The sequence below is a fragment of the Choloepus didactylus genome, chromosome 17 (genome assembly GCF_015220235.1).
Source record: "Choloepus didactylus isolate mChoDid1 chromosome 17, mChoDid1.pri, whole genome shotgun sequence".
NCBI classification, from domain to species: Eukaryota; Metazoa; Chordata; class Mammalia; order Pilosa; family Megalonychidae; genus Choloepus; species Choloepus didactylus.
The window spans coordinates 18287332-18307389 of NC_051323.1; the positions used below are offsets into that span (position 1 = coordinate 18287332).

Here is a 20058-nt window from a genome sequence, read left to right on the forward strand (position 1 = left end):
TGACTGCAGAAATTGTATACCTTGTTGTAATTAATCAGCGATAGGAATTTTCTGAGTTGGCTGATTCTAAAACTCATTTGGAAAAATAAACATAAATAACCAGGAAAATTCTGAAAAAGCAAAATACTAAGGTGTTTTCCTTCTGATAGTAAACCATATTAGAAGGGTGTTACTGGTAATCAAATAGCAAAAACAGATCAATGGAATAGAATGCAAAGCATAAAAATAAGCCAAAATACATAAAAGAGTTGAGCAATAAAAGTACTCTCACATATGTAGGCATTCAAGAAGTATTTATAAGCTCTAAATATGAGCAGGTTCTCCACCTGGAGCTGGGGATACAGGGGTGAACAAAATTAATATGGCCCTGGCTTTCTGGTCCTCCTTCTGTAAAACAAGTAGACACAGAAATAAACATATAGAATTGAGTTTATTTTCTTCCCTGTGATCTCTCTGGAAGAAAGGATTGTAATATAGCTTGTAAGTTCCAGAAGAGTGGAAACTTTTCTTTGCATCTCATTGTAAATTAATATTAAAGGTCTTGAGTAAATGGATAATATACTATAAGATTTTAAGTACACATTTGCTGTTTCTTGTTTCATTCTCTCTATCAGAGTTTTGAAGGTAATCTTGCTCCAGAAGAATGTTTTTCCCCTTTGGATCTTTTTAACAAAGTCCGACAACAAAATGAAGAACTTGGACTGATTATTGATTTAACTTACACAGAACGCTATTATAAACCAGAGGTAAAGGGAAACCCTTAATTGAAAATTGGAAGGATAGCTACCTTTCTTGAATGTGAACTTTCTTCATTCTCATGCTATAATAATTCATGCTAATTCAGTAAGTTCAATAGTTATTGTATGCTAATGTGAAGCCTAGCTTTCTTTCTTGGGTAACAGTTTAAAAGAGGAACCAAGTAGTTTCTTTAATTACATGTTTCTAACTGCTTTCTCAAAATGGGATTGAAGACCTGTATTGAGTTATAGTATAATATTTGGCAGGCGGCTCTGTATATGGTTAAGAAATTCTATAAACATCCATGTTGTATGTTTTAGAAATGAAGTAAACTTTTAGTAAGAATAGTAGTGGCCTGAAAGGCAAGAAAGGAATATCCATTATGTCTTTAGCACTTATTTTAAATAGTCACCTGAGCATGGATAAACATCGTGGTAAAAGACATTTATTCTTTAAATTTTATGCTTTCTTATCCTAATATGTTTTGATATATATTCTGTGGACCCATGCATGTGGCGTATCAGTGGGAAAGAATTATCCTTTTCAAACCAGTTTCTTTGGAAACAGTAAGGCCTAACATTTGTTAATATTTGTATAGCAGCTTACCTTGTAATAAGCACGTTCCACTCATTAACTTAATTAATGTTAATTTTCACAATACTCTGTGCTGATGTAGTAATAGTAGTACTAATACCTCCTATTGACTGCTAACTCTGTGCAAAGCTCAGGGGATAGAGCATTAAATTAATAAATAATTTTACAGAAGATGAAACTGAAGTGGAGAAAAGGAAGTGAAATTTGAACCTGGTTCTTCTAGTTTTTAAACTATTATCACATATTTTAATCATATATAAAAATAGACGTACTTGTGGGTGCTCATTGCACACTCATGAACTCATCATCCAGCTTCAGTATTTATCTATTAATGGCATTCTTGTTTCATCTGTATCCATACCTCTTTCACACCATTCCACACATAATTTCATCTAAACACTTTTTGGTAAGTATATTTAAAAGATAGGGCTCTTATTCCACTTTTATTCTTTAATATCATTTCCTTAGTATCATCTAACATCCAGTCAGTGTTCAGATCTTCAGTTGTCTCCTAAATGTCATACAAAATTGTTTTAAGAGTTTGAATTTGAGCCAAATAATTCTCACATTTTGCAATTGTTTGTTAGATTTCTTAAGTCTTATTTGTTTTTTAGTTTTTTGTTTTTACTGTGGTAATGTACATACAACATAAAATTTCTCATTTTAACAACTTTCAAATATACAGTTCAATGCGTTATTATTAAATCTTATGTAGTGTATAAGCACCCCTCCATGTTTCTTTCACTTTCTTTTTTTTTTCCTTGAATTTTAATCTTTAAAAATCCAGGTAGTTTGTGCTATCTAAATTTTGATGAATGCATCTCCATGTGTTATAACATAATTCTTAGTCCTTTTATTTCCTGTAAATTGGTAGTTGGATTTAGAGGCTTTAAATTTTTTATTTTTTAGCAAGACTGTTTCATAAATGAGGATGTGTCCTTCCATTAGGAGCCATAGAATGTCTGGTTTGCTTTTTGTGATGTTAGCAGTCATTGATGATACTGCTAAATTTATTCATTCATTAGAGGCCACAAAAAATAATGAATTCTGAAATACTTTTTGTATTTATTAGCTGGGAATACTTCTAAAAAGAGAAGCTTCCGCTTATCAATCCTTTGGTTAACCAGTTATACAGTTTGTATAGGAAAAGGATACATAATTCTTTTCTATAATTAACAGTTTTCAAAATATTGGTTTGGTTTACTAATATCCTCCTAGTGGCAGCCAATTACTTTTATTTTGTTTTGTTTATTTTTAGTATCAGTATGAACTCATGGATTTCAAAGTAGTTGCTGTTTAAATCCATTGCAGTTATTATTCTTAATCAGGTGCAAATAGCCCTATCTTTGGCCAGTAGGAATGTCTCAGTTTTGTTCCCATGTCCTTTTGACATGACTCTAATAATCCTTGATTGCTTTTTTTTCTATTTGTATGAAAAAAATGTTCCAGGCTCATCTTGTCCATTTCCTGCCTCAGACCTGAAATCAACCATTTCTCCAAGGAGTCTTGATTCCTTTTAGTAGGAATGATATTTAGGGATTACCATCTGAGTCCTAGAAGAGTGCATTGCTACTTGGCTGACATCGTTTCTAGGCCTTTTCAGTGGACAGAGCTAGAAAATGTTTATTTTTTAAATATCAGATACATTGTAGGTTCATTCTGATATTTTCTATTTAAATTCAGAACCACAAGATTTTCATTTACCCTTTTCTGTCTTATATCCATATCCTCTCACCGTAAGATTACTAGTTCTTAACGGTGTGTGGTATTCTCTCTCTCTCACAATTCAAATCCAGTTCTTCTGACTCTATTCTGTTATTCTACTTAAATCACAGTTGCCTTATGAATGCACTGGCCCTTTAAATGTAAACTATTAGACTGATCTATTTGTATAATTTTTCATTATATATGCATTCATTCACATGGGCTTTGCTTTCAGAGTTGTAGGCCTTTTGAGTATTCTGCAGTTTTAATGAAAATCAAGTGATACTTTGTGGTTGAAATTGGCTCTTTGATCAGAATTGCTAGCATACCAATTTTATTATAGTCTTTTGGCTTATATTATGGCTCTAATTAATCTTTATTTTTTTCCTCTACAAATGAAATAATAACGCATTTTTTATTGTTTTGCTTTATAGGATTTACCAGAAACGATTCCTTATTTAAAAATTTTTACAGTTGGTCATAGGGTGCCTGATGATGACACTATTTTAAAATTCAAATGTGCTGTTAATGGGTTTTTGAGAGAAAATAAAGATAATGGTGAGTTTCTTTTTCTTGAACTTTGGTATGCTTTTGAATGGGGTTGGGAGTTCTGATAGCTCTGACTTTAAGCCTGTTGTGTTTGACAATGTTTAGGTGAAATTGTCCAGTGCTACTAGGACGGGAAGGAGTTTTCCTATGGATGGTCACAAGTAAACAGTTCAGTTTAGTTTGAAATGTAGTTTTAGTGAGAAATATGACCTGAACTAGCTTACTAGCTTCTTTTTATAAAATTTGAATGGGAGATTTGTAATAAAAATATTATTTTGTTTTATTTATTCAGATGTCAGAGATGGGAGAAAGGATTAAAAAATCTCAAGGTCTTAGTGTTGCATAAAGAGGCAGAAGGAAGGAGTGAGACAGGCCCCTAGAAGCAAAACAAAAACAGCGGATGGTGGAGTTGCAGCCGCCTCATATGTATTTAAGATATTTCCTTGGAGTTTCCACTTTGAGAACAAGTGAGGAAGGACACCGTCACCTCTTTTTATTCTTCATACAGAAAGAATTAAAGTCAAAGACTGGTGTTTTATTGTTCCTTTAAGATCTGCCTTACTCTGTTGAAAATATATCTTAATAGCGTCTAGATTTTAAGGATCCAGTTGCCTTTTTCGGGCATCTAACTACCAGAAAGAATATGTTATTTGCCCTATTTGAAGACTGGAAACCTTTTATCTTTGGAAAGCCACTGAGCCATAGGACAAAACATTGAGTTTTGCCCTCCTTCTAAATTTAGCTTGAGGAATTTACACTTTATTTAAAAATCTAACAGGTAGTAAATACTCTTTTTTACCCCCATATGACAAGGAGGTGGAGAGAAAATAAGAGATGGGGTTGGGAAGGTATGGGGTGGGAGGTGAGAGAGAGAGAGACTGGATTAGTAGGTTCTAAGATAAATTTTCAAACTGTAACCTGATTGCTTAATGTAGGCATTAGTTTTTAAATATCTGCAACTGTTTTCAGATCTTCCTCTGTACTATAACTTTAAAATGTGAGAGGCTAGGCTTTGCCTGTGATAACCACTGTGGCTACAGAGGAGGTAAATTATCTTATTTGTATGAGCTGTAGTCACAGAAATACCACCTATTATTATATTAGGGTGCACCTGCAAGCCTACTTACTGCTTCCAGGCTCCTTCATGTGAAACTCTTAGACAGTGTCCATCTATTCTGGGAAGGCTAGATGTTCCTTAAGAGTGCATGAGAACACGTTTCTAATCTTATTTGTTCACATATTATACCAAGTATAGTCAGTTAGTCAGTTAGGTAGTCTGAACCCTTTCTTGGTCTTCTGCCTGAGTTGTGCAGACTTAGTTGTGTCTTTAGTGCTCCCTACTACAGCAGTCTTGGGACTTCGCTTATGGCCAGTTTGGGTTATCCCTGCTATCAGCCCTTCCCACAGGTACCAGGCTCACTGATGAAGAGAAGGATACTACACTGTCCACTCCCTGGAGCTGGTAGAAAGTCAGAAAATAGATTGATTCAGTAAACACTTACTGAGAGCCTTTTAGGTTTATTGTTAGGTCATGTGCATCCACAGGTGACTAGCAGTCTTTGTTCCTTCGAAACTCAGAGTAATCTAGTAAGGTAAACATATAGTAACAATAAGACAGTGGGTTAATTATAATAAAAGAATAAATTCATTGCAGTGGGAATGTAGAAGAGAGACTGGGGAAGCCCTCAGTGAGAGGACAGCATTTGATTGGGGCTGAAGGGGAAGAAGACTTTGCCAGAATGAGGCAGGGGCAGCCCGGGTATTGGGAGTGGGTTCTACAAAAGGCACAGGAGTTGAATGGATGCCGTGGAGAGGGTGGCCTCAGGTCTGATGAGAGGGTAGTGAGAAGGGGTGTGGAATTCATTTGTTCATTTTCAACAGATACTTAACACCTTCTATGTGGAAGGCACTATTCTAGGAACTGGAAACAGAACCAAGTCCTGGCCCTTATAGTAGTTGATGGAAAAGAGAATAAATAAACAGTGACTATATGGAACATTTAATGGTGATAAGTGCTCCAGAGAAGAATGAAGCAGGATAATGGGGCTAGGGAATGTGATGGGTGATCAGGGAAAGCCTCTCTATTCAGATGTCATTTGAGCAGAGCCTTAAAGGAAATGAGGAACCAAGCCATGGAGTATCTGGGGGAAGAGTGTTCTAAGGCCAAGAGGGCAGTAGGTGCTAAGCCCCTGGAGCTTGACTGTGCTCAGCTTGTTTGAGGAATAGTAAGGAGGCCATGTGGCTAGAGTGGAGTGAGTGAGTGAGGGTCAGAGCAGTAGGAGAAGGGATCAGGGAGGTTGGAGGTGGGCGGGAGGGTGTGGATCCTATAGGACTTTGTAAATCATAGTTAGGGTCATGATGGATCAAGACAGATTGATAGCAGTTTGTAACGTGTTCTAAGACTGCCATGCTGAGAAGTATGGGCTTTATTCTATGCCAAATGAAGATTTTTAAGCAAGGGAGCGGCACAGCCAGGTTTATGTTTTAGAAAGATAACGTCTTCCATATCTCTGAAGAGGAAATACAAATGGCCAAGAAACACATGAAAAAATGTTCAGCTTCACTAGCTATTAGAGAGATGCAAATTAAGACCACAATGAGATACCATCTCACACCGGTTAGAATGGCTGCCATTAAACAAACAGGAAACTACAAATGCTGGAGGGGATGTGGAGAAATTGGAACTCTTATTCATTGCTGGTGGGACTGTATAATGGTTCAGCCACTCTGGAAGTCAGTCTGGCAGTTCCTTAGAAAACTAGATATAGAGTTACCATTCGATCCAGCGATTGCACTTCTCGGTATATACCCGGAAGATCGGAAAGCAGTGACACGAACAGGTATCTGCACGCCAATGTTCATAGCAGCATTATTCACAATTGCCAAGAGATGGAAACAACCCAAATGTCCTTCAACAGATGAGTGGATAAATAAAATGTGGTATATACACACGATGGAATACTACGCGGCAGTAAGAAGGAACGATCTCGTGAAACATGACAACATGGATGAACCTTGAAGACATAATGCTGAGCGAAATAAGCCAGGCACAAAAAGAGAAATATTATATGCTACCACTAATGTGAACTTTGAAAAATGTAAAACAAATGGTTTATAATGTAGAATGTAGGGGAACTAGCAATAGAGAGCAATTAAGGAAGGGGGAACAATAATCCAAGAAGAACAGATAAGCTATTTAACGTTCTGGGGATGCCCAGGAATGACTATAGTCTGTTAATTTCTGATGGATATAGTAGGAGCAAGTTCACAGAAATGTTGCTATATTAGGTAACTTTCTTGGGGTAAAGTAGGAACATGTTGGAAGTTAAGCAGTTATCTTAGGTTAGTTATCTTTTTCTTACTCCCTTGTTATGGTCTCTTTGAAATGTTCTTTTATTGTATGTTTGTTTTCTTTTTAACTTTTTTTTCTTACAGTTGATTTAAAAAAGAAGGGAAAGTTAAAAAAAAGAAAAACAAGTTAAAAAAAAAAAAGGTGTAGTGCCCCCTTGGGGAGCCTGTGGAGAGTGTGGAGGTGTTCGCCTGCCCCACCTCCATGGTTGCTGACATGACCACAGACATAGGGGACTGGTGGTTTGATGGATTGAGCCCTCTACCACGGGATTTGCCCTTGGGAAGACTGTTGCTGCAAAGGAGAGGCGAGGCCTCCCTATAATTGTGCCTAAGAGCCTCCTCCCGAATGCCTCTTTGTTGCCCAGATGTGGCCCTTTCTCTCTAGCTAAGCCAACTTGAAAGGTGAAATCACTGCCCTCCCCCCTACGTGGGATCAGACACCCAGGGTAGTGAATCTCCCTGGCAACGTGGAATATGACTCCCGGGGAGGAATGTAGACCCGGCATCGTGGGGTGGAGAACATCTTCTTGACCAAAAGGGGGATGTGAAAGGAAATGAAATAAGCTTCAGTGGCAGAGAGATTCCAAAAGGAGCCGAGAGGTCACTCTGGTGGACATTTATGCACAATATAGACAACCCTTTTTAGGTTCTAAAGAATTGGGGTAGCTGGTGGTGGATACCTGAAACTATCAAACTACAACCTAGAACCCATGAATCTTGAAGACAATTCTATAAAAATGTGGCTTATGAGGGGTACAGTGGGATTGGTGGGGCCATGGGGATCACACTCCTGTTTGTCTAGTTTGTGGATGGATGAGTGGAAAGGTGGGGGAAGGAAACAAACAAACAAAGGCACCCAGTGCTCTTTTTTACTTTAGTTGCTCTTTTTCACTTTAATTATTATTCTGGTTATTTTTGTGTGTGTGGTAATGAGGGTGTCAGGGATTGATTTTGGTAATGAATGTACAACTATGTAATGGTACTGTGAACAATCAAGTGTACGATTTGTTTTGTATGACTGCGTGGTCTGTGAATATATCTCAATAAAATGAATTAAAAAAAAAGATAACGTCTTCCATGTGGAGGGTCAATTGAAATAGAAGGGATTAGGAGTAGGGAGACTAATTTGTAGTAATCCCTTCAGGAGGTGGTATATGCCTTCCTGCCAGAGGCAGATTGTCTTTGCACAGATTTTGCAAAGATAAACTGCATTTTTGGGGGTGATTTAATTTCTGACATAATTTTTTTTTATTGGTGGTCTAAGAAATACTCTGATACTGTTGGAAAAATCTGACTTGATTCTGGTTTGGTTCTATTTGCCTGCTGTGCAGTTTAGGCACACATCTCTAATCCTCACTTTTTCAATGTAAAATACAAATAGTGCTGATTTACCAGAGTACTTCACAGGGCACAGAGACCAAATGAGAGAAGGAATGGAAGTGCTTTTAAAATATTCAGTATTGAAAGTGAAGGCATTTCATTTCTTTCATGTGTTTTGTTGCTTTTTTTTTTACTCCTCTTTTCAATATTGAAAGTGAAGGCATATCATTTCTTTCATGTGTTTTGTTGTGTTTTTTTTTTTTTTTTACTCCTCTTTTCTATATTAAGACAGATAGGTTTGTCTGAATCTGGCTTTAGCTGTTAGTGCCTGACTAGGTACTAACATTAGTTGACATCACTGGTTCCTACTGAAGCTATGCAAAATTTGGCAGAGACACTGATTTTTTTTCCCTTTATTTATTTATTTTTTTAAATTAAATTCAGTTTTATTGAAATATATTCACATACCATATAATCACCCATGGTGTACAATCAACTGTTCACGGTACCATCTGAATTTTGACTCTATGTTAGATGATTCTTTATAGTATGTTCCCAAAAAACACATTTGCCTTCATAGTTATTCCTTGTCAGGATAGTGCTAATGTTGTGGTAAGTAATAAATGTTCCTTTTCGGAAAATTATACAACTTGTTTTTTAGTGTATATACTTCACTTAATTAACTCTCTGTTCCCTGTTTTATAGACAAACTTATTGGGGTCCACTGTACCCATGGTTTAAACAGGACTGGCTATCTCATCTGCAGGTGAGTTGCCAACCCAGAGACAGACCGTGTTTAAATTGTTTTGTCTGATTACAGTAGTAATGTAAGCTTATTTTAAAAAATGCTGTCAGTTTCAAAATATATCAAGTAGAAATCGAGAATACCCTGCAATTTTGTCTCCCACCCAGAAAGGACCATTAATAATTCAGTGCATATCTCTCCAGACTTAAAAACAAGGCTATACAAGCAAATATATGTAATTTATTTAATGGTATATTTAGACATTCTGTTTTATGATTTAATATGTGGTGGACATCTTTCTATGAAGTATTTGGATACCTCATTCTTTTTAAAAGCTGTATTTTGCTCCTTTGCATATTGATGAACATAAGAGTCAGAAGTTTTTGATGTGTAAAATATTGAACTAATGAACATTCCTTTATAAACATCTTTGAATACATATGCTGTTGTGACAGTAGAGGTGATCCAAGTAGTTCTGGATCAAAAATATACACCTTTATACTTTCTATGAATGTTCCTACTTTGTATTGATTTGTGTTTGTTCATTCAGAAAATGTTTATTGAGTATCTGTTATATTTAGATACTCTGCTTGAGGCTAGGGATACTGTTGTGGGCAAAGAAACTTGGCCCCTCCCTTCATGAACCCCAACGGTGTATATGGGAAGTAGACATTGAAGGAGCACATAGAATTACAGCTGACAAGTGCTAAGAAGGAGAGGTACATGGGACTATGGAGTATATGATAGGGGGGATTCGACTTCATCAAGGAGGTTAAAGAAAGTTTCCCTGGGGAAGTCAGAACTGATATCTGAAGGTTAGCTACTGAATGGAGATGTTGGGGAGAGAGTTCTGGGCATCAGGAATGGCAGAGATCCTATGTGGGAGAAATTGAAAGGACGCCCACAAGGCTGGGCCACGGGGGATGTACGGCATTCAGATGGAGCTGGAAGTGTGGGTTGTGGCTAGCTCATGCAGGGCTGTGCTTTGAGATTTTAGACTTGATCGTAAGAGTAATAGAAAGCTGTTGGACTTTTCTGTTGGTGATGAGTATGTGGAACATGATCATAATTACATTTTCAAGCTATAATTTTGGTTACTGAGTGGATAATATACTGCCGGTGGGAAGAGTGGAAGCAGGGGGATGAGTTAGGAGGCTTTTGTAGAATTTGAAGCATAATAGTACCTAGGACCAGGGTTGTGGTAGTTGTTATGGTGGAAATATTTGGCTATATTCTAGAGACATTTAGGTAATATAGTTGTCAGGACTTGGTATAGATCAGAGGTGAGGGTAAGGAAGAAATTGCTGACAGTGGGAGTGGCTCCTAAGTTTCTGGCCCCTTCAGTTGGCTAAGCAATATTTTTTAATATTTTCCCCAATTTGTCTTTTGCTTATTGGTGGTGCCTGATAAGTACTCTCTTATGTTAAAGAAATCTCCTGTTTGTGTACAAAGCATTCTCATTAAGAATGACTGTTGAATTTTATCAGATACCCTTTTAATGTTTGTCTATTTGGAACTGTCTTGACTTTTCTTTATTAAATTGTTGTATTAATGTAAATAATTATATTTTAATAGATTTCCTAAAGTTGGGTCATTCTTGCATTCTTGGGACAAAGCCTTTTTGTGGTCATGTGTTGATATTTTCTTAGGATAAGTGAAATTGGACCTTTTATGAAAAAAACTTGATTTTTTTTCTTTTTGTATATATAAATGACCCAAATTATGTTGTTTTGTTAGATATTTGATTGATGTAGAAGGCATGAGGCCAGATGATGCAATTGAATGTAAGTATGAGGGTTGTCACTATTTTTCCCTTTTTAAGAGTCGAAGGTAGACATGTAGCTGAAGGTCTCAAATTTGGGGAAAAAATTCTAATTCCTTTGTTCTGATATAAAATAATTTTTTGCCAGAAGTTTATAAAGGGATGTATCTGGAGGTGCATATAATAGACTGAATCTTTAGTGAGTGGATTTAAGCTTTGATTTGCTTTCTCTAAGATTTGCTGATTGTACAGTTACTTCTAATAATTCATCCACTCCTCAGTATTCAATAGGTGCCGGGGACATTGCTTAGAAAGACAAAACTACATTGAAGACCTTCAGAATGGTCCTGTCAGAAAGTAAGTCTTGCATTTTATATATGAAATTTGTGGCTAAATTTATAAATTATATAATTTTACATAATTTAAGTTGCTTATATCCATTCTTCTGGTAGCTTGTTTACTTGCTGGGAGAAATCTGCATAAATAGGAATGGGTCTTGGAGGGGATTATTATTTTAATAGACCAAAGTATAATCACTAAATTTCCTACTAAATTTGGAAACCAGTAATATTGTCTGGAAATATTCTCTTTAAGGTATGGTGGTTCCGGTGTGTCCAGGTCAAGTGGTTTTGAAGAATCAACACAAATCCTGGAATCAGTCAATAAGTCTATTAACCAAGGACCCCAATATAACCTGTATCGGACCCAAGGTTACCCAGTGCCTTCCCGGCATTTCCACTTAAACAGCCGAGATTTGCAACAGTCAGTCAGGTATATCAGCTTTCCCTTTTTCTAGGATTGAAGTAGAAATTCATAATATAAATTTGTGTAAGCACGTTATGGTAATAATGAGGAACTGATGTTTTCTTGCTGATTAATAGGTCAGTCAGTGTCAGCCAGGAAGTGTCCTCCACATTTTGCACTTAGGGCTGGAAAATCAAGTACAGGTCAGGAAATATGTGACTTTTCAGAGGCAGTTGGGAAAGGGTTAGAAATTGTCATTGCTTCTAAACCGATTGGATGTGGCTACAAAAAAAACTCTTGTGTTCTTTGGCGACGTTAATAGTGGTATAATTTTCAAAATATGAAAGAGTAAATATGAATGATTAGATAGACACTAAAATTGAGTAGAAAACTTTGCAAAGGATCTGAACAGATAAATCACGCTGTTATTTTCAATTGGGAAAGGGGAAAAACCTCAGTACAGTTAAAATAGTGAGGTGCTATTCTTTGCCTATTAATTTTGCAACAGAAATTTTAAGTTTTTAATGAGGCAGTCCAGTGTAGTGGTTAAGATTTAGGCTAGACTTGGATTTGCACCCTAGCTCTACCACTCGCCCACTCTGTGGTTTTTGGTTTTAGCCCCTCTGAGTTTCCATTTTCTCATCAATCAGATGGAGATTATAATCACGGGTATCTCATAGGGTTTGTTGTTTGTGAAAAGAAGTCGACATTTTTAAAAGATGTAAACATTTCAAAAAGGTGTTGCTTATGTTGCTAGTGGCACTGAAAATTGGTACAACTTTTTTGAAACAAGTTTCATAGCCATAAAAATGCTCATACCTGTGGTAATTCCACATTGAGATTAACAAGAGAAATCAAAGTATAGAAAAAACTATAATCATTCACATTTCTCAAACTCCCTACTATGTTTCAGACACTGAACTAAATGCTCAGGATACCATGGTATATATATATACTGAGGTGTTAATCCCAGCATTATTTCTAAGAATGGAAAAATTAGTAACAGCCCATGTTTCTAACAAGGGAGAAAATCTAAGTATATCCACACTATGACATTTTATAAAGCCATTGAAAATGATAGTTAACTTTTGATAAGTGAAAATAATAGGTTATAATTCAACAATATAAAAAAGATACTAAGGAAAAAATACCAAAACGAAATATTAACCAGTTGAATTAGACTGAGATTAGGGTTTTGGGGGGTTTGTTGTGTTTTTTTGCCCTCAGGTTTCCAAGTTTTTCCTTGTATCATTACATTAGATTTACTGGTCTTGTTTTTGAAACAAATTTAAATACTAATTTTCCAAATTTCTTGCATGTACCACAGTTAGAATTTCTACACTTTATAATTAGTTTATATATTTATAAAATGAAAGCTGTTCTCTATTTTCAAAAATAGCTTAATATCTCTCATGTTGACCCTCCAGACTTTTGGAAGGATGAGAATAGGGTGAACATGCATATATATCCAGAGAGTAGAGCAGACAGGCTCCTGGGAACCTACTGGGTACCAAGGCGTTGTGTAGGTAACTTAAATGTATTGTCCTAATTTACCTTCATACCAATGGATGAAGATGGAAGCTATTGTTAGTTCTCTTTTATAAAGAAATAAGAGATAGAAAGATAAAGTAATTTATCTGCCTAAGGTCACATAGGTAGGAAACAGTAGAACTGAAATATCTTTGTTAGTTTATAAAGCTTAGTATATTTTATTAATCCTAATAATAGTTTATTACTTTTGTTTTGTTGAAGAAAATTTTCACAGAATCAGAACATTTACCAGAAAGGTCTTATCCCCCCTCCTGGTCCCCCTGGAGAGGACTATTCGCAGAGGAGATATTCTTGGAAGGTAAAACCAAGCACCAGTCAAGCAGCCAGGAATAAAAGGTTACAGTATCCTTACAGTTACTGCAGCAGTTGGGGATGGACCCAGTGACACGATCCTATTCTAGAAATCTATGAGGAGACCGGAGCTAGACTGAAGACGGATGGAATGACTTTTAAGAGATGAGGTCAAATGAGGTTTATTATCTATTTTTTTGCTCCCTTATGCATTCAAGCTTATACTGATATTTACCTCTTTGCTGATAAGTTTGCAGTAATTGCAACAGTAAAGGAAAAATATGTTATTCAAATCTTAAAATTTTTTAAGAAAGATGATATTTTAGAATTTTTAGATACTTAAAATTTCTATTAAAGACAATGTCTTTAAAACCTAGTCACTGTCTATAATTAATTGTGATTTTATGTGATCAGACATCTCTTTCTTTGGCAGTCGATTGTTCAATATTACCAGCTTTCTTTCACTGAATTGTCAAATATGCCATCTAATACAGAATAGATAAACTTTTAGGGATTGACTGTCATGTGGGCAAGAGAGATTGAGTGATAAACCAGAATGCTGGTTTATTAAACATTATTGTGGGTAATTTACCTGACAAAGTAATTGTTACCAACTGGATAGAACTATTCAGAAAGCTTGAAAACTTTTATAGATTACAAAGATTGCTTGATAAACAGAATAGGACATGATTGAAGCCTGGATGTCTGGAAGACTTGCATGGCTTTTTGTGTTGCTTCTACTGAACATAACCTGCAGGGAACCTTCTCCACTTGCCTCTCACAAAGGAATGATGCCTTCACCTGGACTTTTTCTAAGTGGTCTCTTCTGCTGGCGTACCTCTGGAACACATAGATGGGTTATCTAGGAGGATATTATTTTTCAGTTGCAAAGGAAGCCAGAAACCTTTGCTTGCATGAGGAAGTGTCTCACCATCAGGACACACAGCAAGTCTCAGCAAGTATTTGATGAATACTTGAGCAACTTGGCTCCATTTTTTAAAGCCCCTGGTTTTGAGGATATGTGTCACAGGATGTCATATTGCACATGATAGTTAAATTCTCCAGTCTCCTTTATATTTGAAGAAGAAGGATGTGAAACCTGACCTTAAGGAAGTGCTCTATCTCACCTTCTCCCCTTGTCTGTATCTAATTAACTCAGTTTCAAGTTGCTACACTTTTTCTAAATGATTGCTCATAAAGCTTTTGCCTGCCACAGTTAATAGAGGCCCAAAAACTATTATGGAATTGTTACCCTGGATGCATCATGAAGGCTTACTTGGAAAGATACTGAAGAAAGACAACTGGTGAGGTATAAAAAGAACAAGTAGAGGCAGGTATGGAGAGTCTAACTAGTCTAAAACTTTTAAACAGCCCTATGACAAGCAGTTTCTAAGGAGGACATAACCAGCAAAAGTGCACTGCCACCTTCAAAAAACCTTTCTTGACCCTATGGTCCCCTCAGCCTCTTCCCTTTTTCAGTTATCAACATGACTTATTAAAAACTAGTGTCCATTTGATGTCTACTGACTCATTTATTCTTCAACACACTGTGGTTCTGGCTTCTGTTTGCACTACCATTGAAAGGCCTCTGGCTAAAAAGACTAGAAAATCTCTTTTTTTTTTTTTAATTTAATTTTATTGAGATTGTTCACATACCATACAATTATCCAAATATCCAAAGTGCACAATCAGTTGCCCATGGTACCATCATACAGCTGTGCATCCATCACCACAATTATTTTTTTCAATTTATAGAACATCTTCATTACTCCAGAAAAGAAATAAAGACAAAAAAAGAAAACTCAAATCCTCTCATACCCCTAACCACACCCCCTCCATTATTGACTCACAGTATTGGTATAATACATTTGTTACTATTGATGAAAGAATGTTAAAATACTACTAACTGTAGTACATAGTTTGCAATATGTATATATTTTTCCCTATGTATCCCTCTGTTATTAACTTCTAGTTATAGTGTCGTACATTTGTTATAGTTCATGAAAGAGATTTCTAATATTTGTATAGTTATTCACATTGTTCACCACAAGATTCACTGTTTTATACATTCCCATCTTTTAACCTCCAGCTTTCCTTCTGGTGACGTACATGACTCAGCTTCCCCTTTCCACAACATTCACATACCATTCAGCACTGTTATTCTCACAATAACGTGCTACCATCACCTCTGTCCATTTCCAAACACGTAAGTTCACCCTAGTTGAACATTCCGCTCATAATAAGCAACTGCTCCCTATTCTTCAGCCTCATTCTATATCCTGGTAACTTATATTTCATGTCTGTGAGTTTACATATTATAATTAGTTCATATCAGGAGACATGCGATATTTGTCTTTATGTGTCTGACTTATTTCACTCAATGCCATACCCTCAAGGTTTCTTCATCAATCCTTTTTTTTCTTAAAGACTGTTTTGTTCACCCACCACACTTTCCGTCCTAAGTAAACAATCGATGGTTCCCTGTATTGTCATATATTTATGTATTCACCACCATCACCACTATCTATATAAGGACATTTCCATTTCTTCCACAAAGGAGGAGGAAGAGTCAAAGAAGATACAGAGACAAAAGAAAAAGAGGGGAAAAAATAAAACATGACAGCTGAAAAGCAACAAAAGGAAAGATAGCGTTAACCTAAAATAGAATAAGAGTCAGACATCACCAATGCCAAGAGTCACATACCTCTCCCTTGTGTCCCCCTCATATTTGAAGGACAGTTTTGCCAGGTATAGGATTCTTGGTTGGTGGTTTTTCTCTTTAATTATCTTAAATATATCACACCACTTCCTTTTTGCCTCCATGGTTTCTACTGAGAGATACATTGCCTTTGTTACATTAAAGGAAGCATAATACAATGTTTCTGTTAACTGTAGTCTCTAGTTTGCATTGATTGTATTTTTTTCCCTAATACCATCCTATTTTTAACACCTTGCAAGGTTGACATTCATTTGTTCTCCCTCATGTAAAAACATGTTTATACATTCTATCACAGTTGTTGAGTACTCTAGGTTTCACTGACCTATAGTGTCCCAGTCTTTATTTTTCATCTTTCCTTCTGGTGTCCCACATACTCGTAACCTTCCTCTTTCAACGATGCTCATAGTCATCTTTGTTCAGTGTACTTACATTGCTGCGCTACCATCACTCAAAGTTGTGTTCCAAACCTCTCACTCCTGTCTTTTCCTCTATGTCTGCAGTGCTCCCTTTGGTATCTTGTTCACAAACTCTTTCATTGTTTGTCAGAGAATATTTTACTCTCTCCCTCATATTTGAAGGACAGTTTTGCCAGATATAGGATTCTTGGTTGGCGGTTTTTCTCTTTAATTATCTTAAATATTATCACACCACTTCCTTCTTGCCTCCATGGTTTCTACTGAGAAATCTGCACATCGTCTTATCAAGCTTCCTTTGTATGTGATGGATCGCTTTTCTCTTGCTGCTTTCAGGATTGTCTGTCTTTGATGTTTAGTAATCTGATTATTAAGTGTCTTGGTGTAGGTCTATTCATATTCTGTTTGGGGTATGCTGTGCTTCTTGGATCTGTAATTTTAGGTCTTTCATAAGAGATGGGAAATTTTCAGTGATTATTTCCTCTATTATTGCTTCTGCCCCTTTTCCCTTCTCTTCTCCTTCTGGGATATCCATGACACGTACATTCATGCTTTTCATGCTGTCATTCAATTCCCTGAGATGTTGCTCATATTTTTCTGTTCCTTTCCCTTACTGTTCTGTGTGTAGGATTTCAGGTGTCTTGTTCTCCAGTTCCCGAGTGTTTTATTCTGCCTCTTGAGATCTGCTGCTGTATGTCTCCATTGTGTTTTTCATTTCTTGTGTTGTGCCTTTCAGTTCCATAGATTCTGCCAGTTGTTTTTCAGACTTTGGATTTCGCCCAGTGTTTTCTTTATAGCCTTCATCTCTTTTGTTATATCTTCCCTGAACTTGTTGATTTGGTTTTTGATTTGATTTAGCATATTTCTTTGAAAATCTTTAATGGATTGTTTCATTAAAGTGAAACAATATCTCAACTGTATCATGATTGAGGTGTAATTTTGTTCCTTTGACTGGGCCATATCTTCATTTCTCCTAGTATAGATGATAGTTTTCTGTTGTCTAGGCATCCGGTTTCCTTGGTTACCCCAGGCAGATTTTCCCAGACAGCAGGTTCAGGTCTCAGAATGGGGTTATATTTAGGTTGTATCTTAAAAGAATGACAGACTTTCCTGTGAGGTCTCCAATCACTGACCTGCCCAGCAGGTGGTGCCTGTCAGCCTGTCGCTCTCAACTGGTATAAGATGTTTTGGCTTCACTTTCTGTTTTGGCTGTTTTCCCTCAGGCTCTGGGGTCTGGTTCTGAAGGGAAAGCTGGGCCCCACCTCCTTGCTCTTAGGGAAGATACAGCCCCTAGGGAGTTATCATTTGCATTTGAATTGTCTCTATGACTGTTATCTTCACCCCTATCTGGGTCAGAGGGCTGTGAGCTGAAAATGGCTGAGACTCTCCTCTGAGCTGCTCAGGCTGAGAGAGAGAAAAGGGACAGAAAGCCCCTTTTTAGAGCCAGTGCACTTGTTGGCCAGAGGTAACACCTGATCTTCTGGGCCCGCTGTCCTGGGACCAGTGAGTCTTCCGGTTCTTTAAGGTCAGTCATCACTAAAAGCCTCTGTCCACTTGTTGTTGATTTTTAGCTTGTATTCAGCAGTTCACATTTGTTAATTAAAACCCCAGTTGGAGCTCAGCTGAGTTATATTCGCTTGCTGAGAGAGTGCTGCTCTCTACCACAGCGAGGTTTTGCAGCTAAGCCTGCTGCAGGGGGATGGGGCTGCTGGCTTGGGTCCACAGTTTTTAGTTACAGATTTTACGCTGCAATCTCAGGCATTCCCAGTCCAGGTTGGTGTATGATGTGTGGACAGTCACGGTTGTCCCCCAGCAGTTATTCCAGATTATTTACTAGTTGTTCCTGGTTGTTCATTAGTTGTTCCAGGGGGACTAACTTCCACTCCTCTCTATGCTGCCATTTTGCTGTCTCCCCAGAAAATATTTTAAACATGTCTTTAATCTATTTAGGCTTTTAAAATTTTTATTTTTATTTAAAAACAAACCCAAAACCAGTATAAGTATGCTAAAAGTCAAATAGTTCTACCAAGATTACCATGAAAAATAGCAGCCCTGCCTTACCCTGATTATCTTTTCGCAAAGGCCACCACTTTAAGTATTTTTGCATTATCTTCTGGTATTTGCCCCCATGTTTAAATAATATGCTAATATTGCCACTTCTTGCCTTTCCGAATTTTCATATTACCGATTGAGTTCCTACTATGGAAGATGAGAATTTCTCTCTTTCACATCATCTACCCATGCACACACTTCCCTTCCCTTCCTCCTCATCTTTTCAGTATAGTTACTGTCCCAATTATTGGTTAAATCAGTATTCTAGAGGAAGCAGGGCAAGATGGTAGAGTGTTGAGGTGTAGGTTTTAGTTTCTCCTCCAGGACAGTAGGTAGAAAGCCAGGAACTGCATGGACCAGACACTGGAGAGCAATTTGACTTTGGGCATACTTCATACAATACTCACAAATGCGTGGAACAGCTGGGATCAGCAAAGTCTGTAAGTTCTCACAGCCAGGGGACTCGTGCCCTCCCTGCCAGGCTCAGTCCCATGGGAGGAGGGGCCGTTGGTGTTGGGGAGAAGGAGGGAGAACTGCACTTGTGTCTCTTATTGAAAACTCAGACTGCTGATCCAAACTCCAAACATAGATAGACTGAGACCAGACACTGGAGAATCCGGGAGCAGTCAGCCTGGCAGAGAAGAGATAGGGCTAGAAAAAACAGCAAAAAAAAAAAAAAAAGCCCAAAAATAAAAATAGAGACTTTTGGAGTTCTGGTAAACAAAGAACGGAGAAGGGTAGGGCTCAAACAGAGTCAGGCTTATCTGCAAATCCAGAGGGCGAGTTTCCTTGTCTGAAGAGCTGGTTTCTCTGCTTTCTTGATTGTTCCTTAATGGCCCTAATCTTGTCTCCTAGCATTTCAATAGCCCATTAGATCTGCAAGGAGGGCCCTTCTTTTTCTTTTTCTTTTTTTTAAATCTTTTTTTCTAAAACAATTACTCTAAGAAGTCCATTACAGAAAGCCTCAAATACTTGCAATTTGGGCCCAGGCAAGAGCAGAGGTAAGAAAGCTCTGAGACACAAAGCAATAAGTCCAGTGGCTGAGAAAATTCGCTAAACACTACAACTTCCCAAGAAAAGGGGGCGTCCCCTTACAGCCGTCTTCCTGGTGGGCTGGGAATGCTCCTGTCTGCCGCCAGTGCCACAGCCTAGAGCTACCCCAAACAACCCAGTGTGATGGGAAGTGTTTCCAACAACACATGCATAAACCACAATATCAGGCGTGAACAATAGCCTTTCCTGTACCATCAGATAATTGTCCTGGAGCTGGGAAGGTGGAGCTATGTGAAAAGGGGGGAATTAACAGGCCCCATTCAGCCATCCTTTCAGCAGACTGGAAATGCTCCTACACAGCCATGCAGCCAAGAACCTCTATTGGGGGACAGCACTCACCTGTGACATAGCACAGTCATCACTCAGCAGAGGACCTAAGAGTGCACGGCTTGGAAGAGGGACCCACTCGCAAGTCCCAGGGACCATACACCAATACCAAGGATGTGGGTCAGCAGCAGAGGCAAACTGTGGC

The 20058-nt window shown here is 37.5% G+C and overlaps 1 protein-coding gene across 2 annotated transcripts in view; it reads left to right on the forward strand.

Annotated features, from left to right (window-relative positions):
- The window catches only part of DUSP11 (dual specificity phosphatase 11), a 227357-nt gene extending 212491 nt beyond the window's left edge, over positions 1-14866 (forward strand). For both annotated transcript variants that reach the window (XM_037807412.1, XM_037807413.1), the window contains exons 3-9: positions 615-746; positions 3471-3594; positions 8962-9022; positions 10739-10785; positions 11045-11120; positions 11358-11534; positions 13260-14866. In XM_037807412.1, coding sequence (XP_037663340.1) covers positions 615-746; positions 3471-3594; positions 8962-9022; positions 10739-10785; positions 11045-11120; positions 11358-11534; positions 13260-13443 — 801 coding nt within the window. In that variant the 3' untranslated portion in view covers positions 13444-14866. The remainder of the gene's footprint in view (positions 1-614; positions 747-3470; positions 3595-8961; positions 9023-10738; positions 10786-11044; positions 11121-11357; positions 11535-13259) is intronic.
- Positions 14867-20058: the final 5192 nt, after the last annotated feature.